General features: G+C 42.0%; 2 protein-coding genes across 2 annotated transcripts in view; one reads left to right on the forward strand and one right to left on the reverse strand.

Moving 5' to 3' along the window:
* Positions 1 to 23,823, reverse strand: part of LOC135210124 (4-hydroxybutyrate coenzyme A transferase-like) — a 110,089-nt gene that overhangs the window by 64,260 nt on the left and 22,006 nt on the right. The window lies entirely within an intron of this gene.
* Positions 47 to 23,823, forward strand: part of LOC135209910 (4-hydroxybutyrate coenzyme A transferase-like) — a 29,154-nt gene continuing 5,377 nt past the window's right edge. The window contains exons 1-6 of the mRNA XM_064242650.1: positions 47 to 488; positions 1,032 to 1,180; positions 2,236 to 2,331; positions 3,821 to 4,004; positions 5,208 to 5,423; positions 10,468 to 10,605. Of these exons, the coding sequence (XP_064098720.1) occupies positions 392 to 488; positions 1,032 to 1,180; positions 2,236 to 2,331; positions 3,821 to 4,004; positions 5,208 to 5,423; positions 10,468 to 10,605 (880 nt within the window). The 5' untranslated portion in view covers positions 47 to 391. The remainder of the gene's footprint in view (positions 489 to 1,031; positions 1,181 to 2,235; positions 2,332 to 3,820; positions 4,005 to 5,207; positions 5,424 to 10,467; positions 10,606 to 23,823) is intronic.

Raw genomic sequence — 23,823 nt, forward strand, 5'->3', positions numbered from 1 at the left:
TTCATATTCAACATGATTGTGAGAGATGTTATGGCCTGGTTTATGCATACAGAAAAGATATTTCTTTAAGGTAAGAACTCATTTATTATTTACCTTATTAATGTAATCTCCCATGCTGTTAAGTCATTTTTCGGTAGATCAGAAAATTCTGAGGTGCAACTTAGATTTAGGCCTATATTCACCACATAAGACAACCACTAGAATTAAGATAACACCACTTCCCCCCAAAATACATAACGAATGAGACATTTGGTGTGTTAACATCTTGCATGCAAAGGTTTCAGATGCCTAACCCAAGTTTCTCTATGCATATTGTACTTTGTTGTATCTTTCAGGTGATGTTGTATTTGTTCATGGTGCTGCTGCTACTCCCCTCAAACTTGTCAAAGCCATGACTGAACATGGTAAGAGCAGCCAACTTAAGGATGTAACTGTTTGTCACATACACACAGAGGGACCAGCCTTGTATGCTCAGCCAGATTGTGAAGGTAAATATTTGAGTTTTTAGCACACAGCCAAATTGTTCTTTAAGGATGGGACCCCTTATCTCATTCTAATTTTTAATTTGGTGTAATATTACGTATAGTACTTATAATTTCAGTAATCTCATGTTCAGGTGCCATGCAAAAAAATTTTCAGTTCATGTAGTTAGGGATGACATTATTTTTGTGACAGTTTTGCTCATCATATCCCACTTGTGATTAACCAAACTAGCAGAAATTACAGGAAGAAATTGGTAGTAGTGGTGGATCCTCCTGCAGGCATGCAAGACTAGTGAGTCACTTCTGTTTTCTTTTATTGCTGTATTTGAAGAGGGACCAAATAATCAGGAACTTCATTTTAGGAAGACAAAAGTAGTAGTTATGAGTAGTGGGTATAATTGTATGATTGTTTTTTTAATTCAAATATTTATAGAGGATGAGTGAGTACGATGGGATATAGTTTTCAGTTCCTTTAGGTTATGAGTACTGCTATGAAAAATACCTAGTCAAAAACTAAGCAAGAATTTTAATTCATTTGATTCATTTCAGGTATATTTCGGGCCAATTCCTTCTTTATCGGGTCTAACTGCAGAAAAACTGTGAATGATGGAAGAGGAGATTTTGTGCCCATCTTCCTCTCAGAAATTCCTATCCTTTTCCATCGGGAAATAATCAAAATTGATGTAGCTCTGGTGCAGGTAAGAGACCCAAAATATTTTAGCTTTAATTTTTTTGTACACTGCAAAGATGGTCTCTTTTTAAGTACATGTGTGCTGTACTGTACTTATGCACTTTGTTTATAATTACATTTAATTGTATGTTACAGTTGCAGAACTGAAAACCTTCTTTGATACTTTCACTGTGTTTCTCAGAAATTTGTTGTATGGATAGTTGTAAGATTGATACAGTGGGTGTGAATATTGATTAACTTTGCATATGAATGATTCTATTCTGTTAAAAAATTATAGTAGATATTATGAGGAAACTTTATTTATGCATATTACTGTATATTGTTTACATAAGGTATTTTAATTTGCAAAAATTGTGACTGGTAAAAGTGAGCAGTGTAAGTTTTTTATAATTTTCTGGAGAGTACAAAACTGTGATGTGGCTTGTATGACCTTTGGATGGAACTAGACTTCACATTCTTTTTTGACCTCAAAGCATAGTGTACCTATTCAGTATCAAAAGTCATTGGTTGAAGTTTTAATGCCTTGAAAACAAAATATCATAGTAAGCCTTAGAAGTTGTGTAGTATTTTAATATAGTATGTACATGTAGCCAAGGAGATTGGTATGAAAGCTAAGCATCCCTAGAGAATATATCTGTGCCAAAGCCACTCCCCCCCCAATGAATTGATTGACTTTAACAAATGATGAATTATTTTTATATTGGCAGTAAAAAAAAAAAAAAAACTATGAATAGGATATATAAAATATCAATAGTGTGGAGACCATTATTTCAGTTGCTTCAGATTATGGTTCAATTGCTTTATTATGTAAAATTATTGCTAGGGAGGTAAACTATTACCAGATCTTTCTTGATGCACACAGGAAATTGACGACCAAATATGCAGGTGGCTCACTCATATCCATTCAATGTTTTTCAAAAGATTGTGTTAACATGTGTGCATTAGCTAAAAACAACATTATCTTAAATGTGTTGGGTTATAACTAGGTAGAATTTAATTGAGTGGCAGAAATAAGTTTTTTTATCATATATCTAAATTTTTGATGACAGGTTTTCTTTGTAGGTGTCACCACCAGATAAACATGGGTTCTGCTCTTTGGGAACAAGCGTTGATTGTGCTCGTGCTGCAGTGCAAAATGCAAAGTATATTATTGGGCAGGTAAGTTTATGCCCTCTTGAGTGTAAAAGAGGATCTAATTAGATTTTGTTATGTATCAGTTTTGATAACAGTTTGTATTTGTTGGCATTACAACAGCATTGATTATTGGAAAGAGAGACTGCTAGTGATGTTATGGTACAAAGATCTAGAATGAAGATAGTGTTAATTGTATTTGAAGATAAATGTTGCTGCCCATCAAGGGTCACTCCTGATTCCTTGCTGTTTACCATAGTATTGAAGGAAGCTATAAGGTATGCAAACTGGATTACCCCCTGGGAGTTCTAGTATGCAGATAACCTGGTGTTTACAGCAGAACCAGAGGAAGAGGTCCTGGAAGTGCTTAAAAGATTCTGGTGTCCCATGGTATTGTGACATTAATGAGTTATACTTTCTTCTTGATTTTGTCAATCAACGTCACGTCTGGTCTATTTGCTCATATCACCTTATCTTCTGATACCATAGTCCCAGAGGATTTTTGCCTGATTGATTTCTATCATTCCCTCAGGTTGGTGTTCATACCACTTATTACTGCAAGCTAGCTGGTGTGTCTTGCACAGGCTCCAGTGGAGGGCTTTTGCTACTGAATCATGCCTCTTTTTGTACTGGTTCTGTGCAAGGTGCCAGACATTCACTTGCTATGTGTTTTATAGTCTCGTTTTTCATATTGCACTTCCTGCATATGGGCGAGATGTTAATTCCATCTATAGTTTTTTTTAACATATCTGGTTCGTAGAGCTTGATCTTGTGCTGCTGTTAGCATTCCTTCTGTTTCCTTCTTGAGTTTCCCCTCTGTAGCCATTGCCATGTTTCATTGCCGGCCATTTCTTTAGTCTGCATCATGTATACTACTGTCATTGTATTGTTTTTTCTGTCATCCTCCGTTCTGTTTGTCATTCTACTGTCTCTGTATATTTCTGGGACTTCATCTACTTTTATCAGTCCTCCTTCCCATGCACTCTTGCGCCACTTGTCTTCACTGGTTTTCAGATATTGCTCCAGTGCTTTGCTCTCGATGTTGACGCAGTCCTCTATGCTTAGTAGCTGTCTCCCTCCTTCCTTTTGCTATGTATAGTTTGTATTTGCTCTTGGGTGTAGTGCTTTGTGTATTGTCATGTGTTTAATAGTTTTCTGGTCTATGCTGCAGAGTTCAGCCGTCATCCACTCCACTACTGCGCTGTATGTGATTACTGGTACTGCCCATGTGTTTATGGCTTTAGTGATATTTCCGTCATTGAGTTTTAACACGATTATTGCCTTAATTCTCTGGATATGTTCTTTCCTGATCATGCCCTTCATCTCTTGGTGTTTTATTTCTTCTCCCATTATTCCCAGGTATATTTGTATCCTGTCTATCTATGTGTTTGATGCTAGTCCCATCTGGTAGCTTCATCCCTTCAGTCCTTGTCACTTTGCCTTTCTGTATGTTGACCAAGGCACATTTTACTATTATGTATATTATTATATTATTGTTGTTATTATTTCTCTTCAGGTTAACCCATGTATGCCACGAACATTCGGTGATGGCGTTATCCATAAGAGTCATTTTGATGCTATGGTTGATGGCATTGAGAACCTACCAGAACACAAGCCAAAGGAACGCTCAGAAGTAGACAATCAAATTGGGAAACTTATTGCTGATAACCTAGTTGTAAATGGTGCTACTCTACAAATGGGTAAGTTTGTTTTATATCTTTTAATTTTTGTTTTAATAAAGATAGCTTCTGAATTTTAGTCAAAATGGCTTTTCAATTAAGGATTGGAATGGAATATGGAATTTAGGCTTGAAGCCAATCACTGGAATCCAAAGGATTACTCCGTGCCTTTTGAATTAAGTGGCGTTGATAGTAATTATTATAGTTTCTTTTGAATAAGATTAATATTTGAGATGCTTGGTAAATATGAAAGTTCAATACTATGTTGAGAGAGTTTTTAATTGTCTTTTGTCTTTTTTTCAAATTTAATAGCTGAACGTTTTCATTTCAAACATTACTATGTATGCTGTATTGAACATTGTGATTATATTTTGATTTCTGTGTATGTGTAGTAAGTGCAGTGTCTTACTACCATGGTTGAACTATAGTAAAAAACATTGAGGATTCTTGAGGAAATAAATCTGCATTCCTATACTGTGAGGGTAAAACAGGATGTGCAGTCAGCTGTCTGTTTTCCATCTGTAGATTTAAAGTACGTAATAATCATATATTCCAGTAAGGCAATCTCAAATAATGCTTTTGCTCTTAATGGTGGTTCTATGCTTTTGATAAAATGAAAAATACTATGATAAAAAAATTTATGATATAGTACAAGGAACAAACTCATTTCTCAAATGCAAGAGACAAAAGCCTTCTTGGTTTTTTTTTTAATGAAAGCATAGTTATTTAGCTTTTTGAAAGTTTGCTGCCCCATTATCATAAGAAATGTAAGTGAAGGTTACTACTGAGACTTGCTGTCCTCACAGAGCTTTAATACTACTGTACCATTCAGATTTTCCCCAATTCATGTAAAGGATTACTAGGTAAATGATGTTCATCAACCACTAAAACAGTATCCACTCTTTTATCTCTAACTACAGATCTGATAAGTGCTCAAGAACTAGAATGAGAGATTTTTTTTGCTTATAAAAAGTAACAGGTTATTGGTTAGTTACATATTTTACTGGTAGAGAGTTGCAGAATTATTTAGAGGGAATGCACAATGGTATTTTATATATTAAGGAATAGTACTGTCAGTATTAAAGTGGTTCAGTGAATTTAACACAATGATAATTTCAAAACCACATTATTGTTTGGGTTCATATAACACTAGCAATGATTTTGTTTAGTTTATTCATAATCAAAATTTATTATTAATTTTCTTATTTTCTAATCCTTCAACAGGTATCGGAAATATTCCTGATGCAGTTTTGGCCTCGTTGAAGGGTCACAAAGATCTGGGGATACATTCTGAAATGTTCAGTGATGGAGTGGTTGATTTGACGGAGGCTGGTTGTATTACCAATGCCCACAAGACATTTCAGCCAGGGAAGATTGTTGGCAGTTTTATTGTGGGAACGCGAAGACTTTTTGATTTTGTGGATAACAATCCTTTTGTTAGTAAGTATTTTACTATAGTGTTGCACACTTTTATTGATGTATTTTAGTTACTATGTATATTAAAATATTAGTTTTTTTCATGTGGGAAAAGTAAGTGTAGTTGTCGTTAATTGCAAATATTAGTCATAAACTTAGGACTAGTTTGCTAGTAAAAGTTGTATTTTATTTATGATTGTTTTAAATTTTATTCTCTTTTTAAGTTGACATTTTATGAAAGCCCTTTAAATTAAAACTCATTAAAATGTGCTTGTGGATAAGTTTATTACAGAAGTGTCTTGCTGTCTAGTAGACGTACTAATAGGTTTTAAGCTACTGTATTTTAACCAAGTTAACATTGTAGGTACTCTTATGTTTGATCCATCTTCATGAGAGGTGTTTTCAATCATTATTAATATGTTTGAATTTCATAATAATATTTTGCTGTTTTTAACTCTTCCAGTTTGAATCAATTAGTGATACTCAAAACAAATATTTTTGCTACTGAACTCTGCTAGTACTTGGCCAATAATGCTTGCTGAGGATGTGAAAAGAAATATGTACTACTACATGGCAGCACTGGAAATACTGCACTACTACTTAGCTTGAAGATGTAATGTATGAAAGTGTACACGTTCCCTTCCATTTTAAAACTTGCATGTTATTTCCTAAATGTTTGTGATTAAGAAGAGTATAATTTAGTGTAATTACAGAGTTCAGGTGGTTATAAATGGATATCAAAATAAGGGAGTATCTTTGACCTGTTCTCATTGGTTATACACGAGTGTACTGTCTGTTTTCATTTGGTTTGTTGTGTTTATTTGTACAATATTATACAACTTGCACTGTAAGTGCCTTACAGTGCAGTTAGTGTGGTAAAAATTGTTTTGATGATGGAAGTGAAGTATGTGTTCAAGTTTAAAGGCAGAAGAGTCATTGGTTTGGCGAAAAAGATTCGGCAGAGACAAGGTTGTTTTATGTTTCCATATACCGTTTGACCCTTTGGTTAACTTAAATCACACTGATGCATCATCCAAATCCAACCTGAGTCACTTATGACACATACATGCTGCTGAGTCTTCTGTGCTGGTGTATGAAGTGACTAATGTGGAAATTTTTTGAACTCTTGTTGATCCTTGATTCAGAAGTCGGTGTAAATGTGTCTGTGATTATAGGCTTGTGTTTATTCAGGTTCCAGTCACTTTCAGGAAAGCAGATAAGCATATGTTTTCATAGTTCTACTAGTGCTGGCTTTGCTGTGATAATTATTGCTCTTTTGCCTCAAAATGTTTGACTGCTTAAGCTTTTCTTCCCTCGAAACCAGAGGCGTCGGACTCTTTTACCATCCTCTTCCCTTATTTCTCCCCATCTCTTATATGAGATGCATCTCTTTTTACTTGTTAATTAATCTAAAGGTTGAAAATTACCATTACCATAGTCAGTTGAATCTTTGTACACCATTTACAGTACATACATTATCATTTGTACTCAAGTGTACTAAAGACTGTAAAAATATAAATTGATAATTTATGTGTAAAGAAATGTTATTGTTCACTGAATTAAGTTCCATACCCTCCTTAAGTGTTTGAATTGTTGAGCCTCGCTTCAAATCCACATATGTATTTCTTGCAATAGTACAAATTTGTTTCTATAATGGTTCCATTATTTTAAAATTTTTCTCAATTTTGTCATTACATCTGATTGTTCCATTATATGATATTCAGAATTTCTGTACAGTGGTACCTCGAGATACGAAAGGCTCAACTTATGAAAAACTCGAGATATGAAAGCCAATGCGAAAAATTTAACGGCTCTACATACGAAAAGTTTTCAAGATACGAAAGGTTTCTGAAAGTCTGAGATTCGCCCGAACCACCGATAACAATTTTGAAACTCGCGCCGCCATCTTAGTACTAGTAGACTCGCCACCATCCTCCTGCTCTCCCATTGGTTCCTGATGCTAGTCACCGCCATGAGATCCTTCTCTCCTATTGGAGAGCATCCCTCCCATCATGCATCTTATACGTACGTGGTGGCATGCCTACCTCGGCCACTTCGTACCAGCATCTTTATCGTACGCACGCAGCATTCGTTCGGTCCAACGATTTCGTTTAGTAACGTAAATTCGTTAGTGATTTCGTTGCAGTACGTATTATTGTGTTGTGCAAAAACTTTATTGTGTAACTTATACGTAAATTACGTACAAGATAATGTAGTCATGGGTCCCAAGAAAGTTGAAATTCACGGAAAGAAGCGCATGCTCTCTTTGGAGACAAAGATGGAGATCATCAAGAAGTACGAAGCTGGTATGTGATAGAGTGTGATCGCAAAGGAATATGGCAGTAATCCGTCGACAATAGGCACCATCCTTAAACAGAAGGATGCCATCAAAGCAGCTACACCGTCGAAGGGCATCACTATTTTGTCCAGAAAGAGGAGCCACGTGCATGACGAGATGGAATGGCTGGATAAAAGACAAACAAATCGCTGGCGATATGGTAACCAAGACGGCAATCGCCCACAAGGCCAGCGCTATTATCGGCGATTTGATTGCGCAGGCGGAAGACGACACAGGGGAAGGGACTTCAACGCCAAGGCTTCGCATGGCTGGTTTGAGAAATTCCGTAAACGGACTGGCATCCATTCGGTGGTGCGTCATGGGGAGGCTGCTAGCTCGGACACGAAAGCAGCCGAAGCATTTAAGAAAACTTTCGACGAGATGATGACCAAGGAAGGCTATTAGTTCTCGGCAGATTTTCAACTGTGATGAGATTGGCCGTTTTTGGAAAAAAATGCCTCGTCGGATGTACATCACGGAGGAAGAGAAGAAACTACCTGGGCATAAGCCTATGAAAGACAGGCTTATGCTCGCACTTTGTTCGAACGCCAGTGGGGATTGCAAGGTGAAGCCCCTACTGGTGTATCATTCCTAGACTCCTCGAGCCTTCAAGGCCCACAAAGTGCTGAAGGAGAAGCTTCCAGTGATGTGGAGGGCTAATGCAAAAGCCTGGGTAACGAGGCTTTTGTTCACCGAGTTGGTAAATCTATGTTTCGGCCAGACAGTGAAGAAATTTTTGGAAGAGAAGCGCCTCCCCCTGAAATGTCTGCTGGTGTTGGACAATGCCCCTCCCCACCCTCCTGGCCTCGAGGAAGATATCCTAGCGGAGTATTCCTTCATTAAGATTCTTTTTCTTCCTCCCAACACCACCCCTCTCCTCGAGCCCATGGACCAGCAAGTGATAGCGAACTTTAAGCAGCTGTACACGAAATATCTTTTCAAGAGATGTTTCGACATCACCGATACCACAAACCTCACCTTGCGTCAATTTTGGAAGGAGCATTTCGACATCGTCATTTGTATCCGACTCATTGACCAAGCTTGGCAGGAGGTTTCGAGGCGAACCTTGAATTCCTCGTGGAGGAAACTGGCCTGATGCCGTATCCGCCCGAGACTTCGAGGGATTCGATGTGGGCGAAGCTGGTGCTGCAGAGTTCGAAACAGTTGGCGGTCTCGAAACTGTTTCCCAACCAGATCTTGACGAGATCGTTGCACTCGGCAAGTCCATGGGGCTGGTCGTCGACGAGGACGACATCAACGACCTTCTCAAGGAGCACCAAGAGGAGCTTAGACGGATGACCTGAAGGAGTTGGAGGCCATGCAACATAACGTCGTTCAAGAGGAGTTCTCTAGTAGCGGCAAGGAAGAGGAGGTGGACCCTATGACAACGGCAGAAATTAAGGATGTTCTAGCCGCTTTTCATAAAGTGCAATCGTTTATCGAAAAAAGACACCCCGAAAAGGCTCGCACAGGTCGTATGCTTGCGCAGTTCGATGACATTTGCCTGAGTCGTTTCAGGAACATTGTGAAAAGTAGGCAGAAGCAATCTTCCTTGGATCATTATTTTTTAAAGAGGCCTTCAGCATTAGCAGGAGTAAGCAAAAAGGAAGAACCAAGTGATAAAAAACAAAGTTGAAAGCAAAAAGGAAGAACCAAGTGATGAAAAAAAGAAAGTTGAAAGCAAAAAGGAAGAACCAAGTGATAAACAGAACTTTGAAAGTGGTGAAGAAGTTGAAATTCTGTAAAAAAAATAAAATAAAAAAAAGCCTACGTAAAAGTAAAAAAAAAAGTTTAAAATCAAAAAAAGAAAAAAATTTTTTTTAACTTAGTTTTTTGTAAAGTTAAGTGTTACAGTTTTGTTAATGTTTCGTAAATTTTAGTTTTAGTTTTCCTTAAATTTTTTGTTTTCTTAAAGTTAAGTGTATGTACGTACGTATGTTATCTGCCGTTTGTCCTCCTCCTCCTCTGCCGCCACTTTCGGAGATAGCCTCACTCGAAAGGTAAGCTTCCACATTTTACGTACAGGTAATATTTCTTGTTACCATGTACACTAAATACACAATTTTATTTACAGGTCATTTTGCATTTTGTTATTAAATTTAGGTATTGATGTCCAAATTGTTGTAGTATTTCATTGTTTATAGGTCAATTTAGCTTTATTATGAATTTAATGGGGTGTTTTTGGAGGGCTTGGAACGGATTAGCCTTTTACATGTAAATGTGGTCCAAGATACGAAAACCTCATGATAAGAAGAGTGCCTCGGAACAGATTAATTTCGTATCTCGAGGTACTACTGTATTTTATTGTACTGTAAATGTATTCCATTCTTGTTGATTGAACCCAGATTTATATTTGATATTTATATTGCTTTGCACTGAATTATGCATTTTCAACTGCAGCAGTTTTGCATAATCTTATTGTTTGGGATTAATATTTTTCAATGTTGGTCCTTCCTACTCATTTTCTTTGTTACCCTAGCCATCTGAAATAATATTTTGACTTGTGATTGGGTCTTAGCCAGTGATCGTACGGAAATTTTAATGGTGTTCATGAAATAAGTTAATAAGTTGTCTGTTGGATATAACTTTGTACAGACTTTTAAAAATTATTTCAGCACAGGAAAATTAACTGGCAAACTTTAAATTTGTAATACAGAATTTAATGCTGGTAGCAGACTTCTGTTGATATTTACTATACTCCGCCTTGTTTAAATCAAATCCTTTTTACAGCAATGTGTGATGTTTCTTTTGTCAACAACATCCCTATTATAGCTGAGAACCCGAAAGTAACTGCCATTAATTCATGCATTGAAGTAGACTTGACAGGCCAGGTTGTGTCTGATTCTATTGGCACTCGGATGTATTCAGGTAAGAAAGTTATGCATACATTCGTCTATTTTTAGTCTTTACTATTTGCAAAATTCCATTCATAATTTTAGCTGGAGTTATGAACATTAGTGCCATAAATTCTTAGTAAATTAGGCTGCACATTATTAGATATTAGTAGAATAGTAACTGTTTAGTTTGCTTATTACCAGATACGTACATGTATTAGTAAAACCCAGTACCAATCTTGGGCTTGATACAGGGCCAGTATTACTTCCAAGAAAACAGCTGCATTTCCTTCTGTTATTTACTTTTCATCCATTCTCCTATGTCCCTTGCCACTTTGCTGTCAATTTAATTTTTCCATGACCCAGTTTTCACCTTTCATGTAATAACAAATACTCCACAAGTCCAAAACTGGAACTCTTGTACTCTTGTTTCGCTAGTTTATAAAAATGTTAACTTCCAACATTTACATGTGAAGTTTATAAGTGTAGCATTTTCCTTATTGATGTTACCTGTAGATTAATAATGATAAATTGATAAAAACTTTTAATTAGTTTTTTTATACAAGCCCAGAACTTCTAAATGTGTAATTATATGGTCCATGGTGTAATTTCTTTTGTCTAACAGGCAAAAGATGATCACTGGTAGAAAACCCCATATACTACCTGAGGCCTCACATACCTAATAGTACTTTTACCTTATTTTTTTTTTTAGACCTTCAAACAAGTACACTGGTACCTCGTTTGTTGAACGTTTCATATGTTGAACTTTCTGTTTTTCGAACAAAATTTTCGAGAAAATTTTGTATCTTTTGTTGAACAAATGCTCGTACTTCGAACCGACTGATTATCTAGTTTATACAGTACTTGTAATCGACGGCCTACTGGGTATTACAAGTTAAACTGTATTAATTTATTTTTTCATTTACAATATATAGTTTAATGATAACAATATTCGACAAAATACATCAAAGTATAAAGCATTTAATATAAAATTTAGCTTTCAATATAACTTTTAGCATAAAAGATGTATAAAATCGTACGTAACCGTGATGACGTCACGCCCAGCTGACTTGAGACTGAACGAGGGAGCGTTGATATGTTGAGGAGAGAAAAAGAGAGAGTTAAAATATTACTGTATGTATGTAAAAGCAATAACAATTCACATAAAAAGGGAATTTCTCAACAAATTTAACTTAATGATAAAGTATGAAACAATCAAATGCAATAAAAAAAAAGTCTTAATTGAGCCAGTGCTCGGTGTGCTGAGTGAGACTGTCTACTTTAACCAAGGTCTAGAGAATATAAGGTCTCGTCATGCGCAGCTTAAACTGGGGTACAGGATTAAACGGCTAGGTGCATGACGTCACAATTACCGCAGTCAAACCCCTTAATCTATAACAATTCTGCCTTTACTTTCTCTTTTTTTATTTTTCTAAATACTTTAAGCTATTCGATAATTAAATTAATAGTCAGATGTAGGTTCTTCATTCTACTATGTTAAGAAGAATAATCATAAGAGATATCATTAGAAAATTTTTGCCAAATAACATTGAAATTATAGAAAATCTACGTTTGCTTTCTTCTTTTTATCAGTTATTAAATACCATTATCTGTTTCTAAAGGAGAATAATAGTCAGAATAAAAACTATTTTAATATATTAAATAATCATGAGCGAGTTCTAAAGAATATTTTAAACAATAATATAAATATATGTCTAAATTACACATTTAACAGATCTCCATAAAATCACATTTTGCACATATATAGCTATGTTGCCAACTTTTTCAATCTATGCTCCGCTTTTCTGGAACTACTAATGTGTCTTTTCAAATTTCGAATTCTAAAAACTGTATGGCATGGAACAAAATATTTTGACTATAAGTTATTTGGATGTGACTGCTAATTATATCCGCTAATTTTAATTATCGCTCCTTTTAAGGCTGTCAAAACATTTTCCTCTCACGGTGAGAATCAAACATCTTACCCATGCAATTCAAATGATCAAGAAACACTAGGTTTCATTAGTTTCCCTTCACTAAAGCTTATGGCACCAATCTTTGTGTCATCTTCCTTTGTTACTTTTGCTCCTAAATATTCCAGTTGTGGAAACTTGCGAGCAATGAAACCCGCCAACATATGGCATCATCCAGGTTTGTTCTTAGACTTTCTGGTCTTTGAAGTCATCACTTTGACATCCTTATTAAATAAAACTGGTAAGCAATATAAAATTGCTGATATACTGGGTTCTTTTCTGAAGGAATTTCCTTCGTCTTCGAATGATGCATCTTGCTTGTCAGGGATGTGGGAAAATGAGGCAGGTGTTACATTTTCTTTGTTGCAGTTTTAAACATTGCTCTTTAAGGTACCAAGTGTGCTGTTTTTTCCTAAAAGGTGGGCTCTTGAGATGAGGTTTAAATGCAATTGGTGATGGGTGGTGATAGTACGCTCCCATTTGACTTTTGCAACCTAAATAGTGCCCCAACCCAGCCTGATTTAGTCTGTAATTTAGAGTATACGTCATGCCAAGTTTTTATTCTGCCATTTTCAGCAAGTTAGACAAAGGATAGAGCATTGTACTGTTCTTCACTTTCATTTCTCTAGCAGTTCTATTCATGTCTTGCATTTACAGGTTTAGTCACGTAAGCATTCTTGATGATTTTCTATCTGTTGGTAGTCGAGAATATAATGGATCAAACTATCTATCAACAAGCCGAATGAAATAGCTTGTAATTTTCCAGCCCTTCTCTTCAAATATCTTTGATTGTCGAAATGATCAAAAGATTTATAAGTACTTTTGGACAGCAGTTGCATGGCAAGTTTAACTTTCATTCATTGCATACCTATAATAAAATTGATGTGTTTTTCAGAAAGTTTATAAGCTGTTCGAAGATCACTTCATTCCTCTTTATTAGCTCTCTAACTGGACCATTGTGAGCGTATGTACTACATACTTTTGCCTTAAAAGTGTTCCTTTACCCCATCCCTATATTTCATGAAAATGGTCTGGTAACACAGCAATGAAGCCTGTTTGTCTTGTAACGACGTTTGTGAATGGTCGAGATATTGGATGCCAATGCTCCATTTGTTCCGGTACGTGCACAAACCATCGGCCCTTTTACAATAGGAAGGTAACTAGCGGCAGCTGGAACGGTCGTAAGCTTCGAACAAGGGAGTTCGGTAGTTAACTGCTTGTCCGACATTGCGTGCGCAGCGCAACTGCGAGGTGAAGAATCACTTTTGCTTTCGGCCGTGTGTGTGTGTGGAGGACGTGTTTGTCATCGCTCTCTGCCCACTTCATTGTCGTATGCTTTGCTTTTGTTGTGAATTCTTCAACTTGGTTTGTCAGTGTTTGAAAGTGAATTGTAAGTATGTACTGTCTTTTTTCAATCTTTTATTATATTGATTTTATGGATCATCGGACATGGAGCTATCCCAGCGCCCCCCCATCAACCGTAGAGTGTGCCCGGGGGTGGAGGGCCGCAAGTGTGGGATCTTCCGCTCTTTTCCGAAGATTGATCCTCATTTGCGCTCGGTGCCGAGGGCATGAATGCTCTCGGCCCGAGCCTTGTAATATTTGTGTAATTGGTCGGAGGTGCAGTGGGTACTGTACGAGGGTGGGAAGAAGTGTAGACCTGCCAAGGAGTTGTCGGAAGCACTCTGCTACTCCCTTGGTTACGGACACTGCGTCTTCTTTCCTGCCCGCGACTCAGCGCCCGCGGTTTGGCACCTTCCCCTTCGGGAGGGAGGTTTCGAGTCCTTCTCTTCGCCGATCCGTCGAGCGAGAGGAGGGTGCTCGTTATCCGACGTGCATTTGTATTCGGGGTCTTCCGTTCGCCCGGGGTGGGGCTCGCCCCCCCCCCCCCCCCCCCCACGCGACGGGGAACCCCTCCTAACTTCCGACTGTTGCTTCCTCAGGGCTCCTGCTGCGCGGGACGACCTTGGCCAGGTGTGGGTGTCGCTGGGACTTCGGGGCACGCCGAGCGTCCAGGGGCTGCTCCAGCATCTGGCGGGGGCTGTGCTGGTCACCCATGGAGCGGTGACCACCACTACCACCACGATCTTGACTCCAGGGTACGCCGCCCCTCCTCACCTGGTTTACAACCCTCTCATGATGTCTGTGACGCCAACGGCTGCCTTGCAGGGCCCGATCGCTCCTGTGCCGAGGAGGAGCGTGCCTCCCCCTCCCTGGTTCTTCGTGCTGCCAGCCCCGGTCTTCCGATGCCCGAAGAGCTCGCCCCTGGACCTGCCGCCGGTACCCAGGATGTCGCTGGCTGCTGCCCCATCTCCTGGAGTACCTGCTCTGTCTGCCGTACCTGCCGCCGCTGCTGCTGTTCCTGCTGTTCCCGCACCTGCCGATGTCGTTCCAGCCCGCGGTGTTGCTGCCCCAGACGCTGGTCCTTCCGGACAGGTGCAGCCGGGCCCTGTTGCTTTGGCAACAGCAGCCCCGGCTCCATCCTGGATGGAGGACTTGACGTCTGTCCTGAGGGAGCAGACGAAGAAGAAGAGGAAGGAGTCGTCGTCGTCTTCTTTGTCGCCTGAAGCCGCCTCTTCCCCTTCGACTTCCATTCCAAGCCGAGGAAGAAGAAGGCTGCCTCCCCCCCCCCAACAAGGCTCCTTCAGGAACTAAGGGCCCGTCTCACTCCAGTGGGACGGGGGGTCCTTCCGCTGGTCCTCCTGCTCCTTCGGGAGTGGGGCCCGTCTCTCCTTCCGCAAGGAAGAAGACGGGGACCAGAGGAGTACTGGCTAACACCGGTACTTCCTCGCCCGTAGGGCACTGCCGCTACACCAGGTTACCGGCTCGGCCTCTCGTTCGCGAGAGGTACCGAGTGGACGGTCGCCCAGCGGGCAACTGTGTCACAACCAAGGTCCTAGACATCCGAGTTCGCTCGGCGCCAGGACCAAGGCACAGAGCAGAAGGCTGGCGAGTGCCGCTCAGGTGACTCTCGCTAGGCCAGTGATCGCTCTCGTAGCGACCAGTTGGTTACCAGGGTTGCCGTGACGGTTCCAGACCGGACACGGGCTGAGGCTGGCAAGAGGTCCCCTCAATCACAGGAACCAGCCTCGGCTGGTTCCAGCGGTTCGACGTGCCGTGAGAACAGGCACTGGTCCCACCGCGACAGTGGTCTCTGCAGGTTCCCTGGTCGCCGCTCCCACCGGGACCGGACAGATAGGGGGACCAGCAGCAGCTCCCTTGACGCACAGGACCGGGGGGCCGCTGTTTTCGGTCCAGCCGCTCGCCCCAGGAGAGCGGCACGACCAGACTTGCAGCTCGATCGCCACCGAGTCGGGTTGGCGATCGCGCCTGCAGCCCCCCAAGCACACAGGTTCTGCCGGTGAGCGAAGGGGGAGCGTCAGGTCTTCCTCTCCTGTTCCTTCAACTTCCTCGGGTTACACCGGGAAGGGCGAGATAACAAGGAGTGATCGTGAGGGGCGTGCCCCCCACGATCCCCTACGTGCCAGGCACGGTCCTCGGATCGACCAGGTCGTATGCGCAAGTGGCAGGAGGAGACTGGGAGGGGTCTGCTGCTGTTCCTCCTTCTGAAGGAGAAGGGTCTCTGGAATCGCTCTTGCTGGAGGGGCTTGATGGTTCTACTCCTCAAGATGCAGTCACTCCTGAGATCCAGAGGAATTTTGCAGAGGTCATTGCGCTGATTCGTCAGCACAACGACCCCGGGAAGGATCGCCGTCGGGACCGTCACCGCTGCTCTTGGTCTAGCCGCTCTCCCCAGGAAAGCCGCATGACCAGGCCTGCAGCTTGATCGCCATTGATCTCCTGAAGGCAGGAAAACCACTGGTCCAAACCAGCAACTCGACCATCACCGTGGTTGATGATCGCCACAGTCCTCCCAGCCTACAGGTTTTTCTGTGGTTAGGCAGGGGAGGAGCTCTCATAACAGCTCCCCTGACATAAAGACCGACACTCCGTTCCTTGGTCTAGCTTTTCTCCGCAAGAAGCCGCTGGTCCAGACCTGCAACGGTGGCGATCGCCTGCAGTCGTACCAGCCTACTAGCATGCTAGTAGGCAGGGTAGGAGCATCAGGTCTCCCTCACCTGTGCCTTCAACCTCCTTAGGCTACACTGGGAGGAACGAGGCAAACAGGAGTGACCGTGAGGGTGGGGGGGGCTGGCAAGGACGAATGACGCTTCCCAGACTCTTGGAGGGACCATCACCGCTGTTCACGTGACGGTCCGTCTGGACCACGCATTCAAGAGAACAGGGCGCGGTCCCCCTTCGGTCCTCTTGAGAGGTTTCGGCCTTGACGAGGACTGGGACGCGTCAGAGGACGGTATCGGCTCCTCTTCTGTCATGTGCTCGCTCAGCCCCACCCAGACGACGTTCACGGTGGCGGCAGACGCTTAACCTACAGTATGAGTTCGTAACCCTCCTCGGGAAAACGTTTTCACCTGATGATAACGTTTTCCCAGACACTGAGAGGCCGTCGCCGCCAGGTGACGGTTGCTCGTACTCGGTTCTCCAACTGCTAGTTCCGCTGGGAAGGCGAGCGAGTATCCATTTCCTCCCCCATTCCCTCACTCCCTACAGCTACGAGGGAAAGGGGAGGGATCCTGCAGAGCGTTCTCTGTAAGATTCCACGTTGGGGACTGTGTTCCTGGGGGGGGACCTTCGGGTCCTACCGCATGTAAGTCCCCGTCGTTGAGTAAGGATCCTGCCCCATCCTCGATTTCTACGAGAATCAGGAGGACCACCAACCAATGATCGTCTGACAAATTCAGTGGGGGTTTTGCCGAGCGCTTAGAATTCTTCGGAGTTTCTAGCACTCTGTGTTCTGGTTTTTTACGATCTGCAAACACTTGGGCGAAACCACGGTCCAGAGTGGGCTAGAAGAGAATCCCAGATAATTGTTACTATGATAATCGGGAATCTCGCTGAATGCTCGAATTCCTGGAATTTCTAGCGTTTGGAAGAAGCACTGCGGCTGAAGGAAGACTATCTCACAGTAGGTGGCCAACCCTGGGATAGAGAAGAACGGATGGGAACATCCAGTTTGGCTTGAACTATCGTCTTCGGTATTCTGTTATCACCATTGAAGCTTTCCTTCGGGGGAAGACTTCTCCTTCACTCTCTTCATTAGAGAATGAAGGGTGACTGCTTCCAATCCTTATTCTCACTCCTCGGATGGAAAAGAATTTAGGATGGAGGTCTTTGTACAGGAACCTACAAATAAACTACGTATATTGCCCTCGCGACATGATTCTGTTAATCAGTTGAATTGTCCGGGGTGTAGGCACATACCGTAGTTAACTTTACAGATTGTGACAAAGACGAATAGTATCTTAATTGAACTGCAACTCGGGACTGTCTGCAACCTCCCAGGAGTTACCAGTTTCGATATGCTCGATGGTTCTAGCCGAATGCATTCCCTCTTGGAATGGATTAATTGGCAACTCAGGATGACGAGTGAGCGAGAGCTAACGGTGTATTGGGCTGCCTTCCGCAACCCAGTACCAGCTGGCTCTCCGAGATGCACGGTCGGTTTATGTCTCTCTCCTCTACAATGATTGACTACCGAACCGTATCTCTGCCCAACAATCACAGACTTAAGTCTCCGATTGACTGGGATTCTCGCATACATGAATGACCATCTCTACTGCATCGCCTTGGACATTGCGAGAATTTTCAGACAGAGATATCTCAATAGACTCTATTATCTTTCTGTTTACCGCACGGTAACAGAAGCTGTATGCGATAATGCGGAATGATTTCTTCAGACATCTGAGTTTGTCTTCTAAAATATCTCGTATTCGTAGGTGTGCAATTGTTCATTGTTCACCCCGAATTACAGATGTATAACGGAAGACATCGCCTGTTCCGCGCCCTGCCAGCTCTACTTCCAAGTATATTGTCCTCCCTGGATAACCTGGAAGAAGATGATGATCAGCCCATGAGAAGCAGTTCTTCAGGCAGTACATCCCTGTGTTTTCATTACTGAAAAGCAGCCCGCTTACATTGCAACTACGACTTCTCACCGAACAGCAATGAAATAGCGGTTTAGCGTTTTCAGTCCTTTGTAAGCACAGGTTCAGATCTTGAGAATTATTCTTCTCGATTCGGCTGTGAAGACGTAGGTTGCATTCACCTTCCACCTTCGTCTTCAACGGCACAGTGTTGTTTTCTCCTTAGCTGAGATTCAACTACTATGGGAATTCTGTCTTGCCATCAGGGACCTCGGTCTCTAGAAGGCCGTTGACTTTCGCCTGTTGGGCACATGTCTTGAGAGAATCATCACCTCGCCGTCCGGCATCGGTGGCAAACAAATAAGACAATTTGTATGGTCTCACGTGACTTGCTCGGATGCTTGGACAGCTTGCCTCACACAACCGAACGCAGTCAGTCGGCAGCTGTCAAAGCGCCCAAGTCAGTCACGAGCTACGCTGTGGACTTAGTTCTGTTGTTCCAGATCAATCATTACTTCATCCTACTAGCTTGTCCCAGTACCCATACCATTGACATCCACCATGGAGTGTCGGTGTCCTATCCACTACGGAGACGGAGGGACTTCGCCGCAGGGGGTTACGAGACCGCGAGAGACTTCACTGCAATGGGATAAGAGATGCGAGACACTTCGCTGCAGACGGGTAGACCAGTATGAGTACTGGACATCACCGAAGATTATGTCGAGAAGAGGGATAGGTCATAGCGACTATTCCCTTCTTTTCCTCTTGAGGGAACTGCATGGCTTTTCCTGCGAAGTCAAGCTCTTATTTTGTACCGAACTTCGTAGCAGAGACTCAGAATCCTTCGGTCCCTGCCGATCGGTTCGAGTCCTTCACAATCCCCTCCCTAATGGACTTCACCGCCTTCATTGCGAAGATGCTGCTTTGTCCTGTGAGGGTGCGACGGCGCTATCTGAAGAGAACTCGACACCTCAGGTCTGAGTGTTGACGCCTCTTCGTTAGCACCGGATGACCAACGAAAGAAGTATACAGGAACCCACCTTTTCCTTTCTGGCTGCGTGAGGTGATCAGGAGGGCGTACGAAGCTGATGGTAGCGACGACATCCGTACCCTTCGTTCGAGAGCCCACGAAGTCGGAGATATTGGTCCTTCCTTCGCGTTCCGAAAAACTTCTCCATGGTTCAGGTACTGAAGGTAGGGGTCTGGTCCAACCAGACCACATACACCTCCTTTTACCTTCAGGATATAGCCCACAGGTCCTTGGACACTTGTTCCTTAGGACCCGTGGTGGCTTCTCAACGTTGTGTAGCTTACCCAGCACCCGAGCGGACAGAACAGCATCACATCCTTGTGTGACTACATGAAGTGATAGGTGAATGAGAATGTGACTGGCCTTCTCTTCCCCATCTTTTTTTCTCCCTCTACCTGTGGGCAGAGGGATGCGGTCATCGCTACGCTGGATCAGGAGGCGATGCAGGTAAGCTACTCGACCAAGCCCCATCCTATCCCTTTCAGTAGAGATAGGAGCGATTATCCACCACTTCCCCCAACAAGGGGGGGAAGTGGAAGCCAACAAGAGACAACCCATGACTTCATATTGCCTCTTGCAATACGAACAAGTTCTTGCTTGCTAGTTTTAAGAGGTACTTGGGTCCAGAGGTGTGACCATTGATCATGCGGTACATACCCCGATCAATTGGGCAGAGGCTAAGATCCCTCCCTCTGCTCTTACGACCAGGGAGGGAATCCAAGGTTGGGTGAACACCAGTATGTTCTTTAAGACTCAGATTCCTCCCACTCCTCTCACCAAGAAGTGAGTCTTCCTATTGTAAAAGGACCGATGGTTTGTATACGTACCGGAACAAATGGCAATTTGTCAAAAATTGCATTTTTCCTAACTATACAAACCTGAGGTCCTTTACATATAGTCCCACCTCATGCCACCCCTCACTCTGTGTTTTTCCTGGGCCTAAAGCAAAAGTGATTCTTCACCTCCCAGTTGCGCTGCACGCGCACTGTCGGACAAGCAGTTAACTACCGAACTCCCTTGTTCGAAGCTTACGACCGTTCCAGCTGCCGCTAGTTACCTTCCTATTGTAAAAGGACCTCAGGTTTGTATAATTAGGAAAAATGAAATTTTCGACAAATTGCCATATTTTCTAATCACTACTATAGACAATGTGTTAATGATATTGATATAAGAATAATAGTGTACATTACCAGTGAATTAAGTCGCTAAATATATAGAAAAATCGTATAATAACAAAATAGTAAAAATAGCAATGGTGAAAATCATATTCAGTGTTTACTAACCATAATCATCAACCTTTGTTCCATTCAGGTGTGGCTGCTGCAAGCATTTGCTGGGATCATACTTTTGTCCACGTTAGATCATTATTTAGTCAATTTCACACCCTCACCAATATTGCTGTCTCTTCGTGGATGGCAACACAGCGATATTAGTGAGGGTGTGAAAAAAGTTATTGAAGTCAAACTAACTGTTTCAAATATCTCATTCAATATTTCAAATTTCCCTCCATATGTGACCAAACAAAACACAAAGAAGAAATCATCAATTGTATTTTCATTTTTATGAAAGTAAACTCCACGATGATCATTCGCAGAATAATGAGGTTCATATGAGTTCATGACAACTATGGTGGTAGTTCGAGAATTCATCAGTTGTTAAAGACCCACTTGACAATTGAATTGCCCTGTGTAATGTAATTAAGTGCTTTGTAAGGTATTTAACTTTTAATACTGAATATTTATATGTATACAATTAGCAATTTGACCTTGCAACCAGATGCACCTTAAATGGGTAGATACATAGAAATAAGAGCTAGATTGAATTGCTTTTGCTCTCAGTATTTGTGAGGTTTTGATATTATTTCTTTACATTTAACTTAAATGGCTAAATTTCTCCCCTCATTTGAGCTGGTCCTTGGTCATAATCATTGCTAAAAAGTAAACTCCCAAGCTTTTTGTAATTATATAATTATCGAGTTTTCTTTATTGAAATCAGCTGGTTTCATAAATGAAAATTAATTTATAGCACCTATCTAAAAACTATGTAGTAATACACAATTGTCCTGTCCGGTGTTTTTCACAACCATAATTTTGTATTAGCCTTTGTTATAGGACTCAAGCAATACTCCTCCTCCTCCTCCTCCTCGGCATCATTGAAGCCGCCATAAATGTAGATCACTACTTACTGGAGGAAGCATTGAAGTCTCCAGGAATATAGATCACTACTTACTGAAGGCAGCATTGAAGTCTCCAAGGATATGGATAACTACTTACTGGAGGCAGCGTTGAATACTTCTTACTGGAGGAAGCATTGAAGTCTCCAGGGATGTAGATAACTACTTACTGGAGGCAGCATTGAAGTCTTCAGGAAGATAGGTAACTATTTACTGGAGAAAGCATTGAAATCTCCAGGAACACAGATAACTGCTTACTAGAGACAGCATTGAAGTCTTCAGGAATGCAGATAACTACTTACTGGAGGCAGCATTGAAGTCTCCAGTAATATGGATAACTACTTACTGGAGACAGCATTGAAGTCTCCAGGGATATGCATAACTACTTACTGGAGACAGCATTGAAGTCTCCAGGAACACACAACTACTTACTGGAGGATGCATTGAAGTCTCCAGGGATATGGATAACTACTTACTGGAGAGAAGGATTGAAGTCCCCAGGAATATGGATAACTACTTACTTGAGGCTGCATCGAAGTCTCCAGGGATGTAGATAACTACTTACTGGAGAGAAGCATTGAAGTCTCCAGGTCACCGATAACTACTTGGTGGAGGCAGCATTGAAGTCTCCAGGAATGTAGATAACTACTTACTGGAGGCAGCATTGGAGTCTCCAGGTCACAGATAACTACTTACTGGAGACAGCATTGAAGTCTCCATGGATGTAGATAACTACTTACTGGAGGCAGCATTTTAGTCTCCAGGTCACATATAACTACTTACTGGAGGCCTCATTGGAGTCTCCATGGATGTAGTTAACTACTTACTGGAGGCAGCATTGGAGTTTTCCAGGTTCCAGGGTCCCAGATAAACTACTTACTTTGGAGGACCAGCATTGGAGTGCTCCATGGATGTAGATTAACTAACTTACATGGGAGGCAGCATTGGAGTCTTTTCCAGGTCACAGATAACCTACTTACTGGAGACGCATTGAAGTCTCCATGATGTAGATACTACTTTACTGGAGGCAGCATGGATTACTCCGGAGTCACAGATACTGCTTACTGGAGTCAAGCATTGTTAAAGTCTCCAGGGATGTAGGATAACTACTTACTGAGACAGCATTGGAGTCTCCAGGTCACAGATAACTACTTACTGGAGGCAGCATTGGAGTCTCCATGGATTGGAGACAGCATTGAAGTTTCCATGGATGTGGATAACTATTTAGTTGAGGCAGCATTGAAGTCTCCAATGATGTAGATAACTACTTACTGGAGACAACATTGAAGTCTCCATGGATGTAGATTGCTACTTACTGGAGAGGCAGCATTGGAGTCTTTCAGGTCCCACAGAAACTACTTACTGGAGGGCAGCATTGGAGGTCCTTCAAGGTCACAGATAACATACTTACTGGAGGCAGCATTGGAGTCTTCAGGTCACAGATAACTACCTTACTTCGGAGGCAGCATTGGAGTCTCCCAAAGTCACATGATAACTGCTTACTGGAGGCAGCATTGAATGTCCTTCCCGAAATGGATGTGGATAACTATTTAGTGGAAGGCAGCATTGAAGTCTCCATGGGATTGTAGATAAACTACTTAGTTGGGGGTGGGGGGGGGAAAAAAAAGGAACAAGGCCAGCAAATAGGAAGGGTCGTCCCAGGTCACAGATAAACTACTTACTGTAGCACAAGCATTGCAAATCTGCCATGGATGTGCGGATAACCTACTTACTTGGAGGCAGCATTAGGGAGTTTCCAGGTCACAAGATATAACTAGCTTAGTTGAGGCAGCATTGGAGTTTCCAGGTCAACATTATAACCTATCTTACTTGAGGCCAGCAATGGAGTCCCCGCTCCAGGTCACAGATAACTAACTTTACTGGGAGGCAGCATTGTTGGAGTCTCCAAGGTCAACCCAGATAACTAACTGAATGGAGGCAGCATTGGGAGTCCTCAAGGTCACAGATAACTACTTACTGGAGTACAGCATTGGAGTCCCAGGTCCACAAGATACTAATTTACTGTAGGCAGCATTGAAGTCTCCAATGGATGTAGATAGAACTTAACTTTACTGGGCAGCATTGATCTCAGGTCACAGATAACTACTTACTGGAGGCAACAATTGAGTCT

Source organism: Macrobrachium nipponense, chromosome 39, assembly GCF_015104395.2.
Source record: "Macrobrachium nipponense isolate FS-2020 chromosome 39, ASM1510439v2, whole genome shotgun sequence".
Taxonomy (NCBI): domain Eukaryota; kingdom Metazoa; phylum Arthropoda; class Malacostraca; order Decapoda; family Palaemonidae; genus Macrobrachium; species Macrobrachium nipponense.